This window comes from Neopsephotus bourkii, unplaced genomic scaffold (assembly GCF_033783945.1).
Source record: "Neopsephotus bourkii isolate Nb327-2 ecotype Australia unplaced genomic scaffold, CSIRO-AGI_Nbou_v1 NB_1652, whole genome shotgun sequence".
Lineage (NCBI taxonomy): Eukaryota > Metazoa > Chordata > Aves > Psittaciformes > Psittacidae > Neopsephotus > Neopsephotus bourkii.
The window spans coordinates 257,723-282,762 of NW_026902126.1; the positions used below are offsets into that span (position 1 = coordinate 257,723).

The following is a 25,040-nucleotide window of genomic DNA, read 5'->3' on the forward strand; positions in this document are numbered from 1 at the left end:
ACAACACTCAGGGAAGACACAAGGTGGGAGGAGGAGCAGACTAATGAGCATAAACCCCACAGACACTAAGGACAGGGGAAGGTGGAGATGCAAGGGGCACCCAATCTGTACCTTTAACAATATGGAAGATGGAATGAGACCAAATTTTGTCATTAATTTGCCAGGGAACAGTTGTAAAAACCACCAGGAATGTGCTTCAGGCCAATCTAGTGCTTTTTTTTGTTGTCTGCTTTAACACTGTTATTGAGTAGTATTACACAATACTGGCGTCTTGCTTTAAGGTGATTTTCCCAACATTTAGAATACTGTGGTTTTAAGGAACATCATCCTCTTGATCTTCTAAACTGAGAATACCAGAGGGGAATCTGCTGCTCTCTTGAAGTCAGCGGGAAGTTTGCTTGCATAAGGAGAACTGGTTAGGACATTGTTTCACAGCTTGTAGAAAGTTCTCCAGCATATCAGAGCTCATCTTTTTCATTATTCTTCTTCAGGAAAGAAGCGAGGATATTGAGGCTTTTCTGCAGCTCCTCCTTTTTCCCATCACTCATTTTGTTCTTCTCGATCAGTTTGGTGATTCGGACCACTTCATTAGCAGCAAACTCCTCTCCCTGCTCCAGTATCTTGCTCATGATTTTCAAGTATTGCTCAGCTGACTTCTTCTCGCTCTCTTTTGCCTTTTCTAAGCTCTCCTGCCCCTTTTTGAGGAGGGACTGCCGCTCTGACTTCTCAGTGGTGCTCACAAACTTGCTGGCCAGCATGTCGTACTCCTTCAGGCAGCCTGGCATCCCCAGGTAGATGCCATTACTCTTCAGCCAGCGCTGAATAGCCCCGGCCTTGATTTGGCCACTGTAAGGTAAGGGATTGTCAAAGTCACCATCCTGGAACAAGTGAAAAATAGGGAACTTCTCCTTATCTAGCTTGTACTTTTCTCCCAGCTCAGTGTTCAGTTTGTCACCATAATCTGTCACGGGAAAACAAAACACGGAAAAGAAGAGTGGGTTAATCAAAAGGAAAAGTGAAACCAGGATTCTCTTGTACACAGATAAATATTTATCTCCAGGTTCAACATGTCCTAATGACCTTTTTGCTAAGAAATGCCACACACTGAAACAAAATCACTTCTGCAAGGCAAACCATCGATAGGTTTTCCAAATACAAGATTCTAATGGTGCTTTGCTGTGACTTTGACAGCATAAGACACTGGCAGGACCTCCGTGTACAAACACCATCCTTCTAATAGGAATTAAGAGCCATTTTTTTAACTTGTGTTGCTCTATCCATTCGTATTATTTGATTTTACAGTTAAATGGACTTTTTTCCTGATCTGTGTGCAGAGAGCATACACTTACACATTTTAGTTTTGACAGCATGCCAAGTTACAAGATGTTTGCTTATCTTACATAAATTACATTTATTTTTGAGGACAGAAAACATAACTTAATAGATTTCAACTATGTTACTTAGGTAAATACATGTGTGTTGAGAAATGTCAGTGGGTGTGGGTGAAACCTTCAGTCTGACAGCTCCTATGAGCTTAAATACATCATTCTCCCTACAAAGCAAGAGTGAGAAAGGGGAGTGATCCAATCCTCACTCCTTTTCTCTTAAAGCCAACTGCAAGAACTGAAGTTACACTAGCCACAGTGCACTAAGGACTTTCTTTGCTTCACCAGCAATAGAGGGATGAATTAACCAGATTACATATGCTTTGCTTGACCAGACTTGTGGCTAAAGCATGATTCTTGCGAAGTCTCTTTCCTGGAAATAGACAGAAAGGTTTCTCTCAGCAAAGACAGAAAAACATAAAGGCAGGAAGTGCTGGCATGAGGAGGAGGGCATCCAGTTTAGCAGCGTGGGCTGACTTGCTCCATTAAGCAGCTGGAAGGAGATCAGCAGCACACCCACACTGGTGGCAGGAGGCAGAGCTCAGCCACCAGCCAGAGCAGGGACCAGGCCTCTCTTGTTTCACACTGTCAGAATTACCTCGGAGCCTCTTTCCACCAGAAATCACAGTGTTCTTTCCCCCACACCAGCCCACACTGTGCTAATCAGCCCAGAGTTCCTCACCTGATATTCCCACTTCAGCCACCAGAAGATCCCCACTGGAGCCTGAGCTCTCTGCCAGCTTTTTAAACTCATCCTGTTTCTCGCCATAAGGATATTGAGTGTCGAACTTCACAAGGACAAACTTATGCTTTGGGATTACCTAAAGAAAAGCAAAGCACAAAACTTTAGCATTTTGGGTTTTAGCAATCCACAAGACATCTAAAGCTGCTGTCACTTGTCCTCCTGTGCAATGAGGAACTGCAGAGGGAGAATGGAAATTTGCTAATTATGGCTTTTCAAAACTGACTCACTGCAGTGTGGAGGAAAGACTGAGCTTCGGCTCTATGTGCTCCTACACCAGATGACATAGATGGTGCGTGGTAGGTTTGGGGGATCTGATAAGGCTTTTAATTACACATGATTTCCTTACTGCAAAGCTGATTAGCATCTTGAAGGGAAGTCAGCTCAACAGTTTCCAGGGGGACATTAAGAGGAGAGAGGCTGAACGCAAAGGCATTCTGAGGTGTCCCAGCATGAGAGCTACAGCTCTTGGGGGGCACAGGGAGGGTGTGGAGGTACTGCTGGTGCTGCTCTGGTTCCATCAACAGAGAATTCCTCTTTTAATTGATCCCTCTTCACTCGTCCTGTTGTTTTTGAATTTTGCTCTGCCCAGATTATGTCCTTTCAAATGAGCTCAGAAACGGAATCTGTTGCCTGCTTTGGGATGTTTTTGTCCTGCCTTACAAAATCTGTTGTCTAACGAACAGGGTCTGATTGCAACACTGTCCCCACCTACGAAGTGTGCTACGAGCATTGCTCAGGCATAGGCAGAGCAGCTCATTGCAACAGCAAACAGGATCCTTCAGTCCTGGGCCTGCTGCTCACTGTATTTGCCATCCTGGTAAGGGATGAATGTGGCAGGTACCACACTTCGGTATTTCTGCTGCTCTCTGCAGGTCCCTCTTGCAGTGTTCTGCCAATCACTTCAAATTGTTGCAGAAAAGCTCCTAAAGGTTCATGAATTGTATCATAGAATGGGTTGGGTTGGAAGGGACCTTAAAGCTCATCTTCCTGCACAGGGATCAACTTCTTCCTGATGTCTAATCTCAATCTCCCCTCTGTCAGATTAAAGCCATTTCCCCTTGTCATTCTCAGCCTGTCTCCAGAGCAGAGCGCTCCAGCCTCTAGACTCACTTGTGTGTGACAAACACTTGCCCATGCCCGAGCAGCCGGGCTGGCCGCATGCGGCCTCTTCATCTCTCCCGGTGCAGCACATGCTGCAACGCCACCACACCAGGATTTCTGGTCTCAGGTGTCTGCCTCATGCTGGGACTGCGACACCGTTATCAAAATCCCGCCGTGCTCCGGCAAGACCCCTTCATTTCAAAGTGATTCAGTGCACAAAAACCTGCGAGACTCAGTGTGGCACCAGCCTGTTGCTTTGTTTCATGAACAGAAGTAAAACCGGCCCAGGCAATGAGTGCTCACGGCCCGGGCACGGTCCTGCCCCGGCTCCACCAGAGCAGGACCAGCGGGCGCCGGCTGTCAGCTCGCAGGCCAGGGAGCGAGGGCCCGCACCGGCGCTGGGCCGCGGAGCCGCAGGGGCCGCCGGCCGGGCCGGTTCCGCTCGCCCCGGGCCGCAGCGCTGCCCAGCTCCACTTGGACCGCACTGATTGGTTGCCCGCCGCGGCTACCGCTCTCCTATTGGCTGTGGCGCGGCGCGCCCGCCGCCCCGGCCATTCCGCGGGCCCTGCGCCGGTAGCGGCAGCAATGGGGGGGGGGGGCGCGGCCCCGCGGCCCACTCCGCACCCCGGCCCGCTCCCGACCGCCGGGGCTGCCCGCCTGTTGCTTTGAGCCAGGGGTGCACATGGCCTCTGCGCTCCGGTGCCGGCCTCCTACCCGTCCTCCCCCTCCCATCCCCAGCGCTCCGGCAGACCCCCGCCGGGCGGGCCCGTACCTTGTAGAAGGTGATGGTGTCGAGAGGCACGGAGCCCTTGGTGTGCAGCGCGCTGCCGCCGGGCAGCACCAGGCCGAGCAGGCAGAGGAGCAGGGAGCCGGCAGCGGCCGCCGCAGCCATGGCGGAGCGCGGAGAGAGCGAGGCTGCTGGGACACGTGACCGCGCTGAGCCCGGCGCCGCCGGGGGCTTGCCCCGCCCCGCGGCCGACCGGGGCAACCGGGTACGCGGGTATCGAGCGGCTTCCAGCTGCAAAACAGGAGCCGATGGAGGCAGGAGCGGGGGCAGAAGGGAGGAGCTGGCTCTGCAGGAGCCTGCAGCGCTTGGGGCCAGACACGGAGAGAGCAGCGCTGGTGTCGGTATTGATTCACAGCAGCAGGGCAGCCGCTGCATGGCATGGCCACAGCCCTCTCAAGCCCGTTTTATTGTTCTAGTAGAGATTTCTCTTGCACCGCCCCCCTTACCTTCCTTACAACTCAAAGCTAGGCTGAAGTGCAAGCAAGCACTGCACAAAACCCGAAAAGCACATCAACATGATCCCCTGTCAAAAGACACGCCGGAGCTCCAGCCTCTGCAAACATCATTCTACAGCCAGTCCGCAGGTGAAAAGTAACGGGCATATTTCCCCTTTGTCTCCTCCCTCGCTGTAGGCAACTTGATTTTTTGCTTGCCCAGCCCGGGATTATCTAGCTTCAGCACAAAGCTACACAACACAAGCGAGCACGTCAGTAACTTCCAGACCATGCAGACAGGAAAATGGAAGAGGCAGCAATACTGGTTTGTAACGAAACTGACTTTTATATAAATTATAAACCCATCCAGTTTAAAGCAGATCAGTTGCAGTTGTGTCACTTAAGTCCGTAGAAGGCTGAGGCAAACGTATCTCCTACACTCATAAATTAACAATGAATAATTCAGGAAGAGAAAGGTCAGGTAAGGCTGCAGATACAACAATAACAACAAAAAAAACCCCTCTAAGGTTACTAGCAGTTAAAGTCACGTTATCAATGATTGCAAAATATAAATGCAATTTTTGAACAGTTAAAAAGTACAAAAATGATGGGCAACACAAACAGGCATTGTAGGGTTTGTCCTGTGTGTAGACAAAGCAGAGCAGACTTCTGACCTTTATCTACATCACACACCGGTTTTAAGCAGTTGAGGAAATCAGTAAAAGGATCGTGGCTCATGATCCCAGTAGTATAAAAGCAGTATTTTTCAGTCTGTAAACAGTAGTCTTGGTAGCTTCTTCTAGGTATGGTTTCAATTTATCACTTCCCCCACCAAAGAATAAAACCAGAAACACACAAAAACAAGTCCCAAGAGTGGAAAAGGGGGAGCAGCAGCAATGGGTTACAGCTTCAATTTCTTATCCTGTCCCTGTGGGACATATTCTGGAGGGGAAATGCTCTTCTGTAAGAAATATATAATATATTTAACTGTACACAATACATAGGGGGAGAGAAAGTCTCCCTCAACCAAGCCCCAGTCAGTCAGTATGGAGTCATTATTGTACACCATTTCCTCCTATGGAGAAACTACAGCTTGTAAAGAGATGGCATCTGGGTTTATAAAACACCACGTAATCAAAAACCTGTATTTGTTTGACAAGCTGATTGTTTGCCAGTGTCTGGAACAGGGAACAGGGCAGCAGCCAACACTGTGACAGCAAGTACTGCCCCTGAGCTGGCACAGGGCTGGCTAATCTGTGCCACAGGAAGCAAGAGCCAGCCATGGATACATCTCCACTTAGCCTCTGCTTCAGATGACACATATCCCCCCCTCCAGCAGTTTCAATTCTGCTTTTAAGGGAGCTGATGCAGAAACTCTTTTTTAAAAGCAAGTTCTGCTTTGAGGCACGTGGCAGGGTTTTAAAAGCCTGGTTATATTAACCTTACATTTGACTTACTTTCATCATTGCTTGATACAACTGGTTGAGTTCAACCTGTTGTAGCAGCACTAGAAAGAAACTCTAGCATGACCCAGGCCTCTGGATGAGGGTGCTGCATCTACTTTGCATTCAATGCTGGTATTTGAAGCACTGCCATGGGAGAGGGCGGGGAGGGATGGATTTCTGGCTCAGTGCTTCTCTCTGAACTGCATCAGCTCAGGAACGGGACTGTTTTCACTTACCCTACACATTTGAAAGCATCAACTTCAGTCATCAATCTTGCTTTAATTTAAGAAGTGTACTCTTCTTTCTTCAGAAAAGGTATTTCTATACAACATGTAAGAGATCACTTGGTTCTTTTTTTCTTTTTTCCTTCTCCCCAAGGAAAAGTATTACTATAAAACAGACTTAACACATTTTGGTATTCCTCCGGCCCAGAGCACTTACCAGACATTGCAGTTAAACCATCCAGACATCCACTACAATTGTGACAACCTGCAGACATTCTTCTTTCCCTTTCAGGATGGGGAAAAGCAAAACTAAACCCAGCAAGAGCAGCTCTGCCAAATTAGTATTTTTTTTTTCCTTTTTTTTTTATACAGGGGATTTATTTAAAAAAATACTCTCCTCAACATTCTAACATCACTAATAAAACAGAGAGAGATGACAAAGGCAGGATTGTCAGCTCTTAAAACTTTAAATATAGACCTCAGATACTAGCTGCTTTAAAACAGAAATGAGGAATCTGGAAAGTCCGACCTGCCCCTGTATTGCAGGTTCACATAATTTCCTTTTTGCCTACAATTTAGGCTGCGTTACTCCTTTAAAATGAAGAAAAACCCTTGCAGAAATGCAGATGCAGTGGGAGCAGATGATGCGACTGCACTTTCTAACAGAACACCTAATGAGCAAGCACTCAAATCATCAAAGATCAACTGCAAAAAGCAAGCAAACAGTTACAGAAAGTATTCTCAGCCTCATACCACAGCGGAAGCAAAAGTTACCTCTGCCAACTTAAACCCAATTCAGTTGCTATTAAAATATTGACGTCTTAAAGTTTCAGTAATCTAAATACACTTTGTAAAAGTCATGATGATTGCCTTGACATTGAACCAACATGGAACCAGGCCACAGCGTCAGACTTCACTGCAGCCATTATATACAAGGTCTCTGGTTTTCTCCTGGTTGCTTAAACACCAATTCACATCTCTCTCTCTCAAGCTTAGCAGCCAGGTTTGCTCCTCAGCAGGTCTGCAGTTACTCCAAACAAGGAAACAACCCATGTACACACCACCACTGCCACCTCTCCCCTCCAGCAGCTCTCTCCTTAGAGGAACCTGCCTGCCACCAGACCCGGCTCACTCCCACCCTTGCTGGCTGGCTGTACACTGAGAGTGTTCCTCCAGCACAGCCTCACCTCCCTGTGGGACCACCACACTGAATTCATTCAGTAGGACCCACTGGTTTGAGGACACAACAGCTCCAAAACAGGCTCACTTCACTGGAGGCAGCGAATGCATCTACAACTTCTGCATTTCTAAGGCAAAGACCATACAAAAATTATAAACACTGTATGGTGATGAAAATACAACTCATTTGAGATATATGCTTTACACTGGATTTCTATTGCTGCTTCTAAAGACCATCTCCAGTTATTTCTAGAGATTGGAAGGGAAGAAAGTGAATTTTCTCCTGTTGCAATATGCTTATGAACATGTATAAAAAGTGGTCAAACCCCGATAAGGGTCCCTGCTTCTCATTTATGTACAATAATTTAAATCACCTCAATACATCTGTAATACCTAAAAAAAATTGGTTTATGATTTGAAGTCCTTCATGCATTATGAGGAAGTTCTGGATTAAAGTGATGGTATATTGGATGTTGCTTCTGTCTGGGACTCTGGTGTCACTCCCCTGTGGAGTCTGTCAAGGATGCAGTTCTCAAATCTTTAGTTTTTTAATGGTATCGAGTCTCTTTTTCAGCAGCTCTCCAATTTCCTGAACTGAGTGATGGTAACTGCTCTGCACCTTCCCTTGCACAGTCTTTGTAAACTTTTTTTCTTCCTGCAAAATGCAAAAGAGAAGTCATTCACCCTACGGCAACTGCTTAAATCCTCCCTTTACCTTTCCCCCACCATCTCAAGCGCTAGTAAGAAATTCATGAAGCCCACAGTGTAAGTTTACGAAGGGAATGTCGTCAGCACAGAATAAGCAGCACCAGCTCAGCAGTAATAACTCCTGCAGATACTGGTGCTGCCCAGACAGGGTTGGTAACACATTAACATTTCGTCCTAACTGCTGAAAACATCCTTGTGCAAAATATTTGTGGCTGACACATACGGAGAGAACAAACCCTGATGCCAAAGCATGTAACAGCCATAAGTGCTGTTCCATCAAGGGGTGACCTGATACCAGGATGCCTTCTGCAGACACAGATAACGCCTGGGAGGCACCACCCAAGTAAACCAATCCCATGTCAGAAAACCTAACACCAGTGGCAGGGTTCAACTGGCCCATCACCAGCATCACCACAATTTAATCCTAATACCTGAATAAGAGAACTTCAAAAGCATCTTTTAGCTCTAGACACAGAGCTGCAAACCCAGCTTCAAATCTGAGCACAGCTACAGACATTGTGTTCATCAGGATTTACTGTCACAATGTCAAACACCAGGACAAATGTTCTGTGCAAACACAGGAGAAGCTGCAGACTCTCCCAGATGCTTCTGCTCAAATCCACGTGCTAAGTCATTTCTTCCACATCTGCCTCATGCAGTAATGTGATGCCAATAAAAGGGAAGAAGAGGAATTTGCTGAGTCAGTGAGGAACCAGGGAAATTAGAGATACATGATTAAAGTGTGTTATCTTTAAAGTGAATCTTGACTTTAAAGTGAAGATTCTTTGATGGTATTAAGAAAACATACCACATAGCTTTTATTCATATTTGCATTAAATACAGTAAGGAATTTCTTTGCTTTCTACCAGTTTTTGCAGTTTCTTTTATGTATGTGTGTTTCTTTTATATATATGTGTTTTTGCAGTTTCTTTTATATATATATATATATATATATATATGAGATACTTCTACATCAGCTTCATACAGCAATAAGGGCCATTTTAAATCCTGTGCTGTGAAATAAACAGGCCAATTCAAGTGAAAAAGATACCAGCTGGCTAACGCAGGTTCTGTGGGCAGATGTGCAGCTCTGAAACAGATGGGTGCAGCATTTAAATCCTTCCCAAATCAAAGCCTCCAGACCTCCCTTCTAGACAAACCCAAACACCAGTGCCCTGCAGGCTGGATTTCCCATTTGAGATAAATATCCTGGAGACCTGGTTTTGTGTTCTCCCACCCCACAAACCAACACTGGCAAGGACACAATTCCCCTCTCAAACATTTCACCTGGAATCTGCAATCCTGCTTTGAGAAGGAACAATGACTCCTCACTCCTCCATGTATCAGATGATGCCTATTCCACCACTGTGCTACGTTGCACCTTGTACCTCCACCCACCCTTCCAGAGCACCATCAATGAAACCCCAATTCTATGCTTTCCATCACTTTGAGGCTTTTTAGCTGGACTCTCACTATTTCAAAGGTATTTTTAGTATGTCAACCACTGTTTTAAGCAAATACATGCCTAGTAAACATCAAACTGTTAGAAAGTATCATTAAGAGTTAAAATTTGCAATAGGCAAGTTATCTGACAGCCATGGCTTAAAAACTCCCAAGCTTGCTCATTAAGCCCGTGTTTCACATGTCTAAATGCAGCATGAGGTTTGTCGTATGTAGCACCTATCACTCCTGCCTTTGGTTTTCCCTATATAGCTAAGGGCAGGGGAGGAGCTGCCACTTGTTTTTCCATAAAGATCAAGAAATTGTTTCCAGGAAGTGACTAATCAGCAGTAGGTGAATCTCAAATGCTTCCTGAAATATGTTATTTGCATCCATTCTGCTAAAACACAGATAACAGAACAACTCATATCCCAGAGAACAAAATAATGTTAAAGTTTTAAGTTTTTCTTCACTAATATACCCCACAAAATTAAAGGATTTTATAATCCCTGTGTTTAGATCTTGTTTTCTGAGATCATTCTGTGCAGTGAGCTGGAGCTGATCAGATGGGACAAAGTCACTGTGTCACCATGAAAACAAACCCTAACTCAGCACTCTGAATCTCAGCTTTCCAGCAGTCTGTCCCTACCCTCTGGTTAAGAGCAATTAATTCAATCATAACAGGTTTTTTATTATTTTTCCTCTCTTTTCTTCCTTCCAGTAAATAATTTTTGTGAAAAGCAGCTTTCAACAAAGCCACCCCATAAGTGTGTACATACAGGTCATTATCAGTCACACACAAACAATACCACAAGCTCTTACCTGTAAAAGCAGAGTGTCTTTGAGGGACAGCTCTTCAAGTTTCAGTGCAGTCAGAATGATTTCAAGCCCTTTGATGTGATCTATTACATTGGAAGTTAACGTCTGTAGCTCAGTAACGTAATCCAGGAAATGTGTAAATACAGGTGGCTATAAAAACAAATACACATCTTTAGTTCATAAACACATATTAATGCCCATTCCAATGATGATTCTATATGACAACTGTATCATTCTACTCCTTCCCCCAGTGCTAAGCTATAACCCAGACAAGTTTACTATACTGCATTCAAGGGAGGAAGGCCTCTGATGCTCTAAACTCTGCTTCCTATTAAAAAGCATCTCTGACATCAGAGACGTGGTACATCACCATTTAAAAGAGAAAAGGAGTTACAGAATGAGTAATTTCTCTCAGCAGCCTCCACAAGGCAAAGTTTATGGAAAACACTTTATTAACATGTTATCTGTCCTGATTTTTCTTTCAGTATAGCTATGCCATTGGATTGAGGTGGGGGAAAACAAAAAGGAAGATGGTCTCTACCGTGGCTAAACTGCTTTCTTTTTTTTTCTTCTTCTTTTTCTGCAGGTTGGATTTAAAAGGCCGGAGGACACTGTCACAGTAACTCGATACCCACAGGGTGATGGAGATCGTCTGGAAGAAAGGTACAAAAGTTACATGCTGCATTTACAACCTTGTTTTAATGTTCCTACTGGTAGGACATGCAACAAAACCCTCTGCTTTCATAAGTGACTGAGATCAAAGAAATTTCAGTGTTTTAGTCCAAAAGTACTCCAAAGAAAAAAAATACCTCAACAAAGAAGACCAGGTTTTCTAACAGGCTTGGGTGAGTTTTCAAGGTGCCATCTCTGACTTCAATCAAATCACCTTTACATTTATTGAATAAGTCTGAAAAAGAAAAAAAGAAAAGCAATATTAAGAACACACAGATCAACTTGAGTGCATTTTCTGCACAAAAAGTATCTCAGCGTAGTATGCAAAGCTGTTAGAGAACTGACCACTAAGCAGTTAATGATAAATTTGGCCAAAGCCTCTCAGGAAGGTCCAGCTCTCAAGTTTTCTCTGAATTATATTTCATTACAAACAGTATCTCCACACCATTTATTAGCACACCTGGACCAAGTACCAGGGGGACATCAGCTGTTAAGCCTAGGCTGCAGGGTAAGCGAAGGCTGCAGGGTAAGCGAAATGATAGGACATATTCTGTGGCATGCAACAGCTTGGTGACCAGTCAAGCCAAGGAGATTCTCAGCCTTGTTTTCAAGTATCATTCACAAGGGTCTGCAGCTGCATCAACACACACACTCCATCACATAACTGCAGCACACTCAGCAGCACATCCTCAGAGCACCATGAAGCACTACCTTAGCTGTCAGTGGTTATTCTCGAGTTACCATTTACCTGTCAGTCGTTCTACTAAAGACTTGAAGCTATTCCCTATCCTCTCCTGGATTTCTGCTGAATCTTCTGGGAAAAGAAAAAGAAAAGGTTATAAACTACAAGTCTCTATTTTCTGCTTCCAAAAAACCAAGAGGCATTTAAATATAGTTCAGTGTTAGCAGTCAAAAGCAAATGAAACTGCTTTCAAAGAGGATCCAGTATTACACCAACATGTATGTACTGTACAAAAATAAAGACTTGCATAAACATTAAATCAAGGCACCATCTCCCAGGCAACTTAGTGTCAATCAAAAAATTAACAGTCTGGGTCCACATCATCCAGTGCCTGGCAGTGTTCTAACTAAACAGAGACATGTCTCGCTCGCTCCCTCCCACCACACATCATGACAATCTGGTTCAGCCCCTGCCCCTCAAACACTTACCTAAGCCATTGGTATCTAGTTCATAAATATCACTAACAAGATAAAACAAGCTAGTCTGGCACTGACAGCTGCCATTGCTGAAGAAGCCAGCCATTCGGGTAGGAGGAGGGCCAAGGACAGGATACTAGGCAAGAAGCAAAGAAAAAGATAAAGGTGTTGCAGCTTTTCCTTATCCAGAACACAGTGTTTTGTCTCTGGCACATCTCTCAGGCAGATTCATACACTACAAACTCAAGGTCAGTTAAGTGCATTCTGCAGCCTGCTGGACGTTACAAGATGCATTCAGTTTCTCTGCTTGCATTCACGTTCACTTAATATTTGGGGATAGCTTTTTCCTTAATGGGTACCTGAATTTTTTGTTCTAGAAACTTCTTCCCTGAATCCACTGCCGCTTCCAACTGCTGGAGCAGGGATCGGATTGTATCAATCTTGGATGAGACGCCGTTCTCTGCAGTCTTTTCAGAGTTCTTTGGTTGAATAGTGTGACTAAGAGTTGGGAGTCCGCTTACTAGCCTTAAAGTTAAAGACCGGATTCGCAACCACATGGTTTCTTCCTCCAGAGAGAGTTTCTTATGTTCTTCAGAAATGTTCCTAGAGAAAGGCACCAAATGTTTTCAGGCAAATGCTTCAACTGTGCAAAGCAGCTAGCTTCACTCAGGCACAAAAGCCTTCCCAAAGTTATTTAACATTGTATGAAGAGGAAAGAGTGGGCAGAAACTCAGAGAACTGTATTAATATGTCAAAAGGCAGCACTGCTGGAAATGATGAGTGATGCTTGGTAAGTGTGCAGGTAGCCAGCCCAGGGAACATTCCAATACAGCAGCTCCCCTCAAAGGATTTTCTTTGCCATGTGTAAGGAGAAGGTGTGACTCTAGAGCTGAGGGTGTTTCTACTCACCTGTCTTTTGGATCCCAGTTAAACAAGACTGTCAGGTCTCTGTTGTCACGCAGATCATTCCAAGGAATGTCATCCTCCTCTGGGCTCAGACTCATGGACTTTATACTTTCTTCTAAACTGGTTGATCTGCACGTAAGAACAAGTGACATGAGATCAAACATTTGATCACTGGAAACAGCTCACTAACAGAGCGCATTCTCTACACTGTCAACTCTTATGATGTCAGAAGTGTTAACACATACATAGTATGAGCAAGGACACCAAAGGGGAGAGCAAAGTAGATGCAGAAAGAGGCAGCACACAGGTTTCTGCCCTTCGAGCTGCAAGTGCAACTCACCAAGTCCCACTTGGCCAATGATCTGCTTAGGCACAAATTTCCCAGTTTTTCCAGGTTCAAGGTGCTGCACTTACATGTTTGCTTCAAGTAAGAGGTCCAAGAGCATCCTCTCTGTGCGAACTTGTGCGAAGTGAAGGGAAGAGTTCAGCCTGTTTCGAAACGCAATGAACTCCGGGATCTTCTCAAACGCACCGTACTTGTAGGCTTGAATGATATATTCTGAGGTCTGGAAGAGAACACACGTTGTCCCTGTATTAGTGACTTGCATACATTCAGAACAACCAGAGTTCAACAAGGCCACTGCCAAGAAACTGCATTTCTGTGGTTGTCATTATCCCAGAGGGACAGAATCTGGCACTTCTGCTTGTCCAAGTCACCCCAGCAGTTTTGCTACTTTGAGAACACCCAAATGCTCTACCAGGCAGGTGGTTTACCAACCAACCAAACCAGCACTAAGGTACATCACATTGCTGTCACCACTGAGACTGATAAATGCTTAGAGGGGAGAGATGATTTTGGAAGGCTTTTTTTTTTCCTCTCTCTCTATCTCTGCGTTATTCAAATGATTAAACCATTCTTTCATTGTGAGAAGTACTTCCAGGCAAAATAAATACACCCCAGATTTTCTAGCACTGACCTGGATGTGCATCACGTGTTACCACAACACAGATTAAAAAGAATTACTCACACATTTGGTTTTTTGTTTCTCCTTTTTATTAAGATTTTTCAGTACAGCATCACAAGGTAACATCACACAGTGTGTACGCATTACAATACAACCTAAACACCAAAGGAAACTGTCAGGGTCCATGGGACAGTTTGCTTCCCCTCTGATGAACTGCAGCAACACAAGGCACACAGCTAGTATTTCACATCAGCCCAGTGATGTGAAGCAGACAAGCACTAGGTTTTAATGAAACTTTCTCCCTGTAGAGACAGAGTGAACTATTCATGCTCCCAGTCAAGACAGACAGCTGCATTTCTTACATCAGAATTACTCCACAACTGAGAAATTCTGGCAAGTCAAGGATTTCCTTCTGAACAAGACTAGGAAATGCACTGAGAAGCACAAAAAAAGGCCTTTGCTCAACTCAACTTTATATGGTATTAGTAGACCCAACCTATCTGGAAGGCTCTGAGACACCAGAAGCTAGCACTCATAGATGAAAGCCACCTTTTTTCCTTCCCTCCAAAATCAGGAATGGCTTTTAGGTGTGCTCTATCTTTTTCTTTCCCCTAAGAAATTTGGTCATTTGCACTGTATGGAAAAAATATGCCAAATAGTCAGCAACGTACCCTGTGATAAACAGCCTTGCAGAGTTCATTGTCAGGCTGAGGGCTGCGCTATGGGTGCTAAGTCAACTGCATCCACGTGGTTTTTAAATCCCCATGGGACACGTTGGTGCTCTGTGTGCCTGCAGTATCTGGAGAAATTAAAGACGGACGGACACAAGAAAATTAGAGAAATTACTTGTGATTCTGCATAGTTAAAGGAGGACTATCTCGAGACAGAGAAAGTTGCCTTTTAGTTTTGCTTAAATATAGCAATACTGCCTTCTCTCTCCTCCCTGTCCTTGGCATCCTCTCCCAGAGCAGAAATACTATGTCAGGACTGCACAGCATCCTAGATGGCTGTTACTCATGGGACCCATTCTTAAACAGGATTCATTTCAGGCTGCGAAGTTCAGCAAGTCAGAAGGAAAACTGATTTCTCCAAAGCAAACAGTCTGAATCAGGAGCTGTATTTTTATGCCAGAGCACTTGGTTTATACCTCACACTTCCTGTTGTAGGCAGAATCCCACGCACAGTGTGCTGCAGGACACATTCTCTGTGCTGCAGCAGACATTTCAGCTACCTCCAGCATCAGCCTCAAGAGCAGGCAGTATCTCAAATGATGTCAAAAGGTAACTTCTGAAGGACAGTCTTCCTTTAACATTGCAGTTAGATGCTGTTATGGGACTCAAATGAGAAACTGGTATCAGGACCCTGAGTACAAAGGGGCAACCCCAGTAGAATCACAGCAGCACAGAAACTGGTAGCAGATTCTGACCTGGTGAGACGTAGGACATATTTTATGGTAAAGAACCCCTTTTTTCATCTCCAGTCTTGTCATATCACCATCCTTAGTGAACACTACACTGAACTAAGCCCTCCACTTCCTATAATTTGCACCTTGCAGTAAGCTCAAAGGACACTTGGTATTTGCCAATTAGTACCGATTTTGATGCATTTCCCAATTAAAATGATCTTAAGGTGATACTGGAAGCATCCAGAACACAAGAGGTTTGGCTACCCTGGTCTTTTGGTTGCAATACTCTGTCTTCAAGATGAATCATGATGCGAGTCTATTCCAGTCACATCCTTATCTTGCAGCATGAAGTACATAATGCCGATTGCACCACTTTGCAGTTTCAACCTTTAAAGCTGTAGTAGTGAGGCAGGTCAGGCCCCTCAGGATTTCTAGAACACAAATTGAGTAGCGATTTCCTGGCAACAGCATTTGGAACCTGGCTGTCTTCATCTGTGTGCAGATGTCGAGCTACTGGAAACAACCAGCTCTTCTCTGCTACAAGCACCATCATTATTCATGCCGAAGAGAATACTCTTCTTCCAAGGTAACCACACCTGACATTACTTCAGCTTGCTTTCCAGGGAAAGGTGATTTCTTGATGCTTTACAGCACAGTGTTCTCAAGCGGACAAATCACATCCAGTAGCTTTTCAGTTCCACTTCTTCCATGTGGCACCCAGCAGTCATGCATCTCATTCTGGCAGCTGGTTCCAGATACGCTTTTCATTAATATCCACCAAATGACTTTTAAAAAAGGGGGTAAAAAGAAAACCCAACAAATATAAAGCCACTACTACCACAACAGACATGTAAGAGAAAGCTGCCTGGATCCAGGGCTTCACCACAGCACCCAGGAATCCAAAGACTCTCAGCAAGTAGAATGAGCACTTAAAAGAATGAGCAAATGAGGGATGCAGACAAGAGCGAGTTCCCGTTGTACAATCCATGTGCTCTTCCTGCTCACTATAGTAAAATTTGTCAGACACAGGTAACAGCATCTACCTTCCAGGCACAGACAAATGGCAGCTGGTATCTTGTACATAGGAATAATGTGGACTGCCAACACAGCAAAGGTACTTTTCCTGAGGGATTACTGTGTCAGCATCTTTGACATCTCTTACTACTCAGTACAGACAAGTCCTGTGTTTCTATTTATTGCTGGGATAGTGGGACAGCAAGCTGTATGGCTGCAAAGACTTAAGAGCAACTTTGCCTGTGGGTGACGGGCAGAGTTACAACTGGATTGCACCTTTGGGTCTTACAAAGTAAAGAAAAAGTCATTTGCTTCACCTACCTCTCAATAGCATTCAAACTGTAAAATATAAACATATTGGATCTAGACCCACTTCTCAGAATGGAACTGCCTTGTAAGTTTTAGAGAGATTGTCTGACATGCATATACTTCCCTGCTACAGTTCTGGACTATTTCTCTTCCTATCTGCTCAATTAATTTCCAGCAAGCCTCAAAAGCGTGTTGCTCTCCTACCTAGCCCATTTTTCATGGATTCCATGGGAATTCTCAACCAGAATTGGTATTTTCCCTATGAATGGATCAGGATGTAGAGTGTAATTCCCAAATAAGATCACTGACAAGTCCAGTTACTAATCAGCAAGCTGAAGCAGGAGAGATGCCAGGGCTCAGTGTGCATTTTAGGAAGCACCCCATCTCTTTAGAGGAATTCAGCTACTCTCCACTATGTCTTCCATTCCAGTGCTAAGACTGTCACATTCAAGACAACTTTTTTTTCATTCACATCACTTTTAGGGGTGACCTGAATAAAACAGGTAGTTCCCACTAGCTCAAGGCCAGGTTTTGCAATTCAATCATATCACTTCAAAATAATGCAGTTAGTCATGGGCTCTGCTCTGCCTTCAGTGAAGCTCAGACTTCCAGACCGTTTTCCCCCTCTGAAATCCTCCCACCTTGTTTCTCCTGCTTTCCCTGCCTTTTAAAAGTGATGTGCATTCCCCACTATCCCTGTGTGCCCAAGACAGCCATCACTAGAACATGCAGCTTCAGTGACTGGAACATAAGGGATTCATAGGTATGCCACAACCATCTTCACCCACTATCCCTGGCTGCTGTATGCCTTTTCAAAGTGCTGTAACACCAGGATTTATTTGCCACATGACATTTCACTTCAATTATTGCATAAAATCACAATCCATTCATTTAAAAGTCATCAGATCTGTTTTTTTGTGAGGAGCATTAAAACTGGCTTTTATAAATAGAAAGCTAAAACAAAGCCCCATGTAACAGTAAGTTACAAATCCTTGCAACAAGAAACACAAGTTGAGGCAACCTTTACTACAAAGTTGCACGCATATTATTCCTCTTTGTTATCTTGTTATCAACCACTACATTTCCGTAAGCCCTTACATTAGGCTTCTGTAAGGCATCTTGACACACTGCTCTGCTAAAGGACACAGGTTTCTTTCAACTTACATCTTTCTGGTTGGAGTGGAAAAACCTGAGTGCAAAATTGCAGGATTGGGATGCAGCAGCGTAGTGGCCCAGTGCCTCTGCATAGCGCGTCAGAAGGTAGCTGCAACACAACACAGCACAAGTCAAACACCAGCACACACAGCCCTGGGGAAACCTGAACTTCAAACACAGCTCTGCAGAGCCCAGCTTTAACGCACAGTCTGGAGATGTAACAGAGATATGAACATTCATGTTAAAATTCAGGCTTTTAAAACCAGTATGTGGGGGTTCAGAGTTACTCCACCCGCCTTAAATGTGCAAGAGCTTGACATAGATACCCACAACACACTAAGCAAGGCAAGGCCATTTCATGTGTTTGTTTTCACTAGCACCCCCAAGCTCTGCTGAGCAGTAACACAAGCAGGAACACCAAGCTATGACTGGAATTGAGACATACATTTCACAAGCTTCTTTCATATTCCCCCTAGTTAATACTCTGAAAACCCAAACCAGATCAGAACCACACAGGAAAGATCCTCCACAAGAAGGGGAGCATACACAGTACATGTGTCTCTCAAAATTCCAACACACTTTTACAGGACACTGTATGAAAATCCATGATGTGCTAACTTTGGGGAGCAAAGGAAACTGCAGATCTTGGGAGTGATCACCGGAGGGTCACCATCACCAATTATTCTCAGTATATACTACCCACCCGATGGTGTCGTGCTGTATGTGCTTTGCATCAAGGCTGGAATAGAGCTCTGCAACAGGTTCAAATGCACCAAGCCTGCAGTAGATTCGAATGAGCAGCAATTTAAACTGAGCATTAGAAGGACTATGAGATAACCCTTCTTCTAAAAGGGTCAGGCACTGCCACACAGCTGTCTCTTCACCTGGTGACAAAGACAAAACAGGAATGATGAGAGAGGCACTAAACAGAGCACAATTCACTTTGGCATTGAAGCTTCCTTATGTTACACTCCTCTCATAATGCATTTAAACATGCAGACAGCATTCATCAGCCACACTGCTGCTCTTGAACATAACACACTACAGCTGCTCCTGGAGGGAAAGGTGGAGGAATAACTTCACAGGGAATATCTAGCTCGTATCTCTGCAGAGCACAACCCTCACACGTGAGATCACTACACTAAGGGACCTTCTCTGATGAATCCTGGACTGTTCAGGATTTTTAGCCTATACATACAGAGCACTCCCAAGCATCATGCAAGAGAGAAGCACAGAGCCAGGAACTCAACACTCCACTGGTCGCCTGCCAGGAATCTGACCATGGATTTACTCAGGTTAAAGACTAAATCTTCCCCAGGAAAGAAAAGCATAAAGGAAAGCTACTCTGAAGGATGGGAATACAAACAGTGCCCATGGACAGCCACCACTGGAGACTGACTCTGTGGGACTGGGAGACTAACAGGCAAAGCAGATGTGGAGTACAGGAATACTCAACACAGGGCAACAGGTCCCAGCAGGAGGTTTAGAAGCAAGGGATCCAAAAGACAAAGTATTTCAGGGAGGGAAAGAAATGCTCTCAAAACAACTCCAATTCCAGAAAGGAGCTGTCAGCATAAGTTGTGCAAAGGCAGAGAAAACATTCCCTACATGGGAAACTTGGAACAAGCTCCTGAAGACAGCCAGTACTGAGCTACAGGAGTCAAGGCTCTGCCAGGGCTTATATGGATTAATCTGAGTAATTAAATCCCTTTAGAGGTCAGTGAGATTCAGCTCAAACACCAACCTGATAGAGGGACTCCTGAAATACCTCGTATTGAGGAAAAAACCCACAAAACTACAGGCCTAAACAAGCCCTGCCAGGTACACACATTGGCCACAGGGACACAGCCTCCCTGTGACAGCCATCCAGGGTGGGATTAAGCAAGTCACACTTTTAGGACCGTACCTTCCAGCCACAGGTCAAGCAGGAGGTGAACTGCAAGCAGGCAGTAATAGTCTGAGAACTGCAATTCAGTTTTCAAACAAGACTTCCCTAAAAAGAAAGAAGAAAGTTACCCTTGAATTGCTGACACTGCTGTCAGGTGCTTCTCACACCGTCAGTGTTACCAAATGGCAGATAACCACAGTTTAACATATAAAATCCAGAGCTCTCTTAAAAACTTCAACAACTCTATACACGTAATGCATTTGCTCATCACATGAGTGGACTTCGGGCCACTTCACATGTTGACATCTGCTGGAAGAAGAAAAGACACTCCTACAGCTGCAAGATTTACAAATTAATATCCTTGGGGGTGTATTTGTCCTGTGTACACCAATGGTTAAGCCTGGCTTTGCTTAAAGGCACAGGCAGCTTTGCATAGATACAAATGTGCCATCTGAATGAACCAGCAATGTCTCATCTTTAAGATACGTGACTAGAAAGTAAAACCATTAAAGGAAAAAGATAATTCAGCTTGTCCCAAGGGTAGCATCATACAGGAGAAAGCAAAGCATAATCAAGCAGCACAACCAGTGCCACCAGCATCTGTGCTGCTCCATCCCCATGAAAAAGCTCTGCAGTGAACTGCAACATCAGTTTCAAGCTTTTCCTCACCAAACTCCAGTCCATGGCGGTATCTCAACATCAACTCCTGCACCACAGCCAGCTTCTGCTTCTTCTCCATGGAGTGATAGATACCGAGCAACCTGGAGAGCTGCACCACACACAAGTGCTGCTGCAGAGCCTTGATGTCACTCGGCAGTGAGAGTTCACCCTCTGCTGCTGCTGATAGAGGGATTACTGCCAGCAACTGGCTGATGAACTGGAAGAGAAACACTGCTGGTGAGTCTGCAGGGCAGCTGGCCATCACTTCCTCCCTTAAATCAAGGTGGAACTGTCAGCATCAACCCTGCCATCACACTGAATTCATGGTTAAAGAGCTGGCTTCAATGCTTTTTATTTATATATAATTTGAAAGGTGCTGAGCACACAGTTCTGGTTGCATTCAGTAGCTTTTAGGGCATTTCATCAAACAGATGGAGGGGAAAAAATAAATCCCAGGCAACTTTCCAATCCACTGACACACGAGGGAGTTCAAGCACCTGTTAACACTCTCAGTAATAACATATGCAATTAAAATAATGAGTTACTGAACGGCTTCCCATCACACTGCCAGGGAATGGTGGGCTTCGATGAGCTGCTACGTTTTCTCTCAGCCCTGAAGTCGTGCGCTGGCCCCAGTGAGGTCAGCTTTGATTCACGACTTCTGGTTTGAACTCACTTGTAGGAAAAGCAGCCTCTCCTTGTTTACAATGTTAACAGGAGGCAGCAGAGTTCTCACAACACACAGCCAGGGCTGGACATTGCCCTAAAATCCAACAATGTTTACAGACTTCAAACTGAGTTAAAGGCAATGAATTCAGCTTTACCGAAACACAAGAATGGCATCGAATGGAAGCCTGAAGAAAAAAACCATGACAAAAAGCTAGCTAGGAGGAACACCAGGCTCCATGCAACAAATTCCAGTTTTCCCCATAGCCTTTAATGTAGATTGTGCTGACAAATCTTTTCGGTTTGAGATTCTGCCAAGCTGAGCAAGGTCAAACAAATCACTGGGCCACATGCTCCAATTTATGCCTCTAGGAAATCAAGACTGATAGTCCAGAAATAATCACTGCAACATCTGGTGTGCCTAGTGGCCTTGCAAGATCCCCATATTCTCAGTATGACACAAGATGACATAGTCACTAATTCAGCAGCAGGTTTAAGGCTGATCAGAACATTTTAGAGCATTTATTCAAAGTCATGGTTTTATGAGCACTGTGACAAAACTGTTGCCTCAACTTTTAAGATAATTTCCCTCCTTTCTCCAGGTTTAGGATTTATATATTGGAAAATTAGGATTAAATCTATTTAGTACTTCAGGGCTACCTTGCAATGGCATCACCATTTCCAGAACTACAAGTTAAATCTCCTTCTGACCACATCTCTTACTAGTGGGGTAAAACCACACCTTTTAACATAAAACATCATCAGCAACCCACATGTACAGGGACTACCATTCTCACTAGCAGTGAGGCTGCAGGAAGAGCCTACATTAGCAGTCAAAAAGTATTCTAATAACCTAAGATAAACACCACCACTACCTACATTCCATTTCCATTTTATCAGCCGCCTCTGGCTGATCCAGGATTCTGTGTCCAGCCCTCCCCAGCTCTGATAACTTCACATAATGGCTCAGAAGAACAATGGGGTGAGTGGCAGGATTCCCAATGGCTGAAGTCACTCAAAGAGCTGCTCGTGACTCTGCACAAATAGGCTTTAACTGAAAGACAGCTGGTTACAGAGAGAGGGTCTGGAAAAGCTGCCACAGGTCTCTGGATCACCCCTTGATCAGTATCAACATGTCCACTCCTTAGCACTGCAGCAGAACCAAAACATCTCTGTGAGACCCTGTCTGCACTGATGAGGGAGCAGATTTTTCCCGTTAAACATGTAACTTTAATGGGAAAAACAAGTGATGGATGGGATGGGAAGGGAAAGAGGAGGATGTCTCTGTAGAACAAGTTACAGAATACAGCAAAGAGAACCCAGAGGGATGACCAGGATGGGCTTTCTGTAGTGCTACATTACTCCAGTTTGTAAGCTGTGATCTATAAACAAAAAGTGATGAGAGACTACTCATTTAAAATGAGTTTATCACACAGCTCATTAACTGAACTGCAATTCCTAGAGAGCTTTTCACTACAAGAGATGAGAATTCAACCAAGATCACCCCAAAGCACCCTGACACCTTCGAAGGGTAGTAAAAAGGCCAAATGTATATGACATTAGGTCTGAGAACCTGCAGGATCAAACTCAGCTTTTAGTCTGCAATAGAACTCCTCAGAATGAAATTGCTCAGTGTATTCAGATGTTCATTGCATTTTCTACATTGCAAAGAGTTCTCTGAATCTCAAAAAGAAGGTAAAAGAAATTGATGTTTCAGGTCTTTGAATATGAACCACAGGTACTTTAAGATAAAGGGATCACAGTACAAACAAGCGCTGCAGTTCCTGCCACCACTTCTTTAGCTTTCCTTACCTTTGTGTATTGGTTGGATGGGAGGAGATCCACAAATACTTTGAGATCAGTAAAACAGCAGGGTTTGTCCCCAAATTTTTTGAAGTACTGGAACATTAGTTCTTCTGGATCACCTAGGAAAAAGCCAGTTCGTCTTTTTAATATGCTGTGTTAAAAGTTGAATCTGTAACATCACTGAACATAAGAAAACTCTGTTAATGCCTTCCCCCCCACACACACACTTTGAGAGTACATAGTGATTAGATAAGAGAGCTGCACTACTGCAGATTTTGAGAGGTTCAATGTCTTTGGTAACCAAGGACACATGAAAAAAAAACCCCAAGAGCTTCATTCAAGCTACTCTGGCAGATAAGAGCTCAGCATAACAGGCCTCTGCTTATCTAACAGCAACTTACGGCTGGATGGAAATACAAAAGGAAGTAGTAATTACCACAGGTGTGGCTCTAATCACATTCTGTCCCTCACCAATTCCCTAAATGTGATTTTTAAATGCAGTGTTTTCAAAAAGTAAAACCTGGTGCTACTGCTAAAAAGTTGAACTGAAAAACTACGTTGAGACCACAGTGTGACAGCAGGGCTTTCTACAAAAGCAGTGCATCAGGAATGAGCTTTTCACTGTCGTATCGGTGACTGTGTGCTCTTTAGAAATGCCCTTTAGAAAGGTTCCCTGCTTTCTTGTACAAGCCCTGGAGTAGCTGGGAACTACCTGCCCTTCTTCAAAGCTCATCTTCTAATGCTTTCAAAACTCTACATACAAACAGCACATACATTTCCATAACAGAAATAGTATTTAACTCAGTGATTTAACAAAGAGCTTGTTCTGAGTTTGTGTTCTCTCCAAAAGATCAATTCACCACCTACTTAAGTGGCTCTTACCTAGTTTATACTCATCATTACAACCTCTGTATCGCAAACGTCTGATCAGCTCCAGTTTAGCTAAATATGGTCCACGAAGCGGCCGAGAGCTCTTAGATTCTTCTGTTATCCTCTCTTCTATAAATTTCACAGCTTGCTCTATAGAATAATGTACCTCTCCTTCCAAAGAGCTGTGCAGGTAAAGAGACAAAAGGTTCTTTGATTTTTCTCACTGATAACACATGTTCAGGGCATTCCTCTTAAGGAAATCTGGCATGATGGATTCTTTAACTTATCACCAGGAAAGTAAGCACTGGAAGAGTTCTATAGAGTACAAACCACTATTTAAACAGTGCTTTCCAATAAACTATTGCCAGTATCCAACACAGAGTAGGAAGGACACATCGCTTAGGGTCTGATGTCAAGAAGTCATCCAAAAGACACAGACAGTGCGGTGCTGAATATATGAATAGAAACAATTCACTGTAGCACAAAAGGAACCAAATCAACAGTAAAGCTGTCAACTTACTGCTCTTCTTCTGGTGGAGGTGTCCAGGATTCATCAATGAGTTGAAACACTGAATCAAAGTAAGTTATGTAAAACTGCCAATCATCTGAGCTGAAACAAACATCAGGCACAGGACAAAGTTTAGGGAATTGCCAAAACAGTAACTTACTGCTAAAATGGCATTCCTTGCAAAAGCTGGATTTAAGGAATAGCCATATTCATAATAAGAAAAAACAACTGTAATAAGAATCATTTCTCCTCAAAAAGGTCTCACATCTTATGAGCCATCATTGTCCTGAATTCTTGAAGTGTATTAAAGGAAACAATTTCAACACAAAACTGAGGCAAGCTACAAACTCTCTCCTCTTAACATTCATAATCCAGTCAGAGCACATTAATATCCCCAAAATGCTAAGGCAAAAATTTCTCTTCTGTGTTTAACTCACAACTAAATACAAAAAGCAAACAACAAATCTCTCTTGACAGTTCTAAGAGACAGATTCATTCATATCAGTACACTCCCTCTTGATGCATCTGCTCAAAGCATTTCCCAGGATGAAGTCTGGCCAAGTGAGAGAAATGAGGTTCCAGAAAATTAAATGTAAATGCAGCTCTCTTCCTTTCCCACCATGAAAGACAGAGCTGCACCAGCAGCACAGACTTTAGAAACAAGGAGGTAAACACAATTTGCATTTACATGTTGCTAAAGTCAGCCTTCAAAAAGAAGCAACTGGCCCTCCCTGTCACCACATCCTTTAACATTCCATCCCTCTGCAAACATTTGGAAATGCTTGGAGATT

General features: G+C 44.0%; 2 protein-coding genes across 2 annotated transcripts in view; both read right to left on the reverse strand.

Annotated features, from left to right (window-relative positions):
• Positions 1-195: 195 nt before the first annotated feature.
• On the reverse strand, positions 196-4,192 carry ERP29 (endoplasmic reticulum protein 29). Its single transcript, XM_061374738.1, has 3 exons — positions 4,004-4,192; positions 2,068-2,206; positions 196-961 (listed from the first exon to the last, which is right to left on the reverse strand). The coding sequence occupies exons 1-3, from the start codon at positions 4,121-4,123 to the stop codon at positions 459-461; spliced, it is 762 nt and encodes a 253-aa protein (XP_061230722.1). The 5' UTR covers positions 4,124-4,192; the 3' UTR covers positions 196-458.
• Positions 4,193-6,156: 1,964 nt separating this feature from the next.
• The window catches only part of NAA25 (N-alpha-acetyltransferase 25, NatB auxiliary subunit), a 28,389-nt gene continuing 9,505 nt past the window's right edge, over positions 6,157-25,040 (reverse strand). The window contains exons 9-24 of the mRNA XM_061374724.1: positions 24,262-24,351; positions 23,754-23,923; positions 22,878-22,990; positions 20,409-20,616; positions 19,758-19,844; positions 18,555-18,735; positions 17,861-17,960; positions 13,418-13,569; positions 13,007-13,132; positions 12,457-12,700; positions 12,110-12,233; positions 11,688-11,753; positions 11,077-11,174; positions 10,809-10,919; positions 10,271-10,417; positions 6,157-7,955 (exon numbers count right to left, since the gene is read on the reverse strand). Coding sequence (XP_061230708.1) covers positions 7,833-7,955; positions 10,271-10,417; positions 10,809-10,919; positions 11,077-11,174; positions 11,688-11,753; positions 12,110-12,233; positions 12,457-12,700; positions 13,007-13,132; positions 13,418-13,569; positions 17,861-17,960; positions 18,555-18,735; positions 19,758-19,844; positions 20,409-20,616; positions 22,878-22,990; positions 23,754-23,923; positions 24,262-24,351 — 2,140 coding nt within the window. The 3' untranslated portion in view covers positions 6,157-7,832. The remainder of the gene's footprint in view (positions 7,956-10,270; positions 10,418-10,808; positions 10,920-11,076; positions 11,175-11,687; positions 11,754-12,109; positions 12,234-12,456; positions 12,701-13,006; positions 13,133-13,417; positions 13,570-17,860; positions 17,961-18,554; positions 18,736-19,757; positions 19,845-20,408; positions 20,617-22,877; positions 22,991-23,753; positions 23,924-24,261; positions 24,352-25,040) is intronic.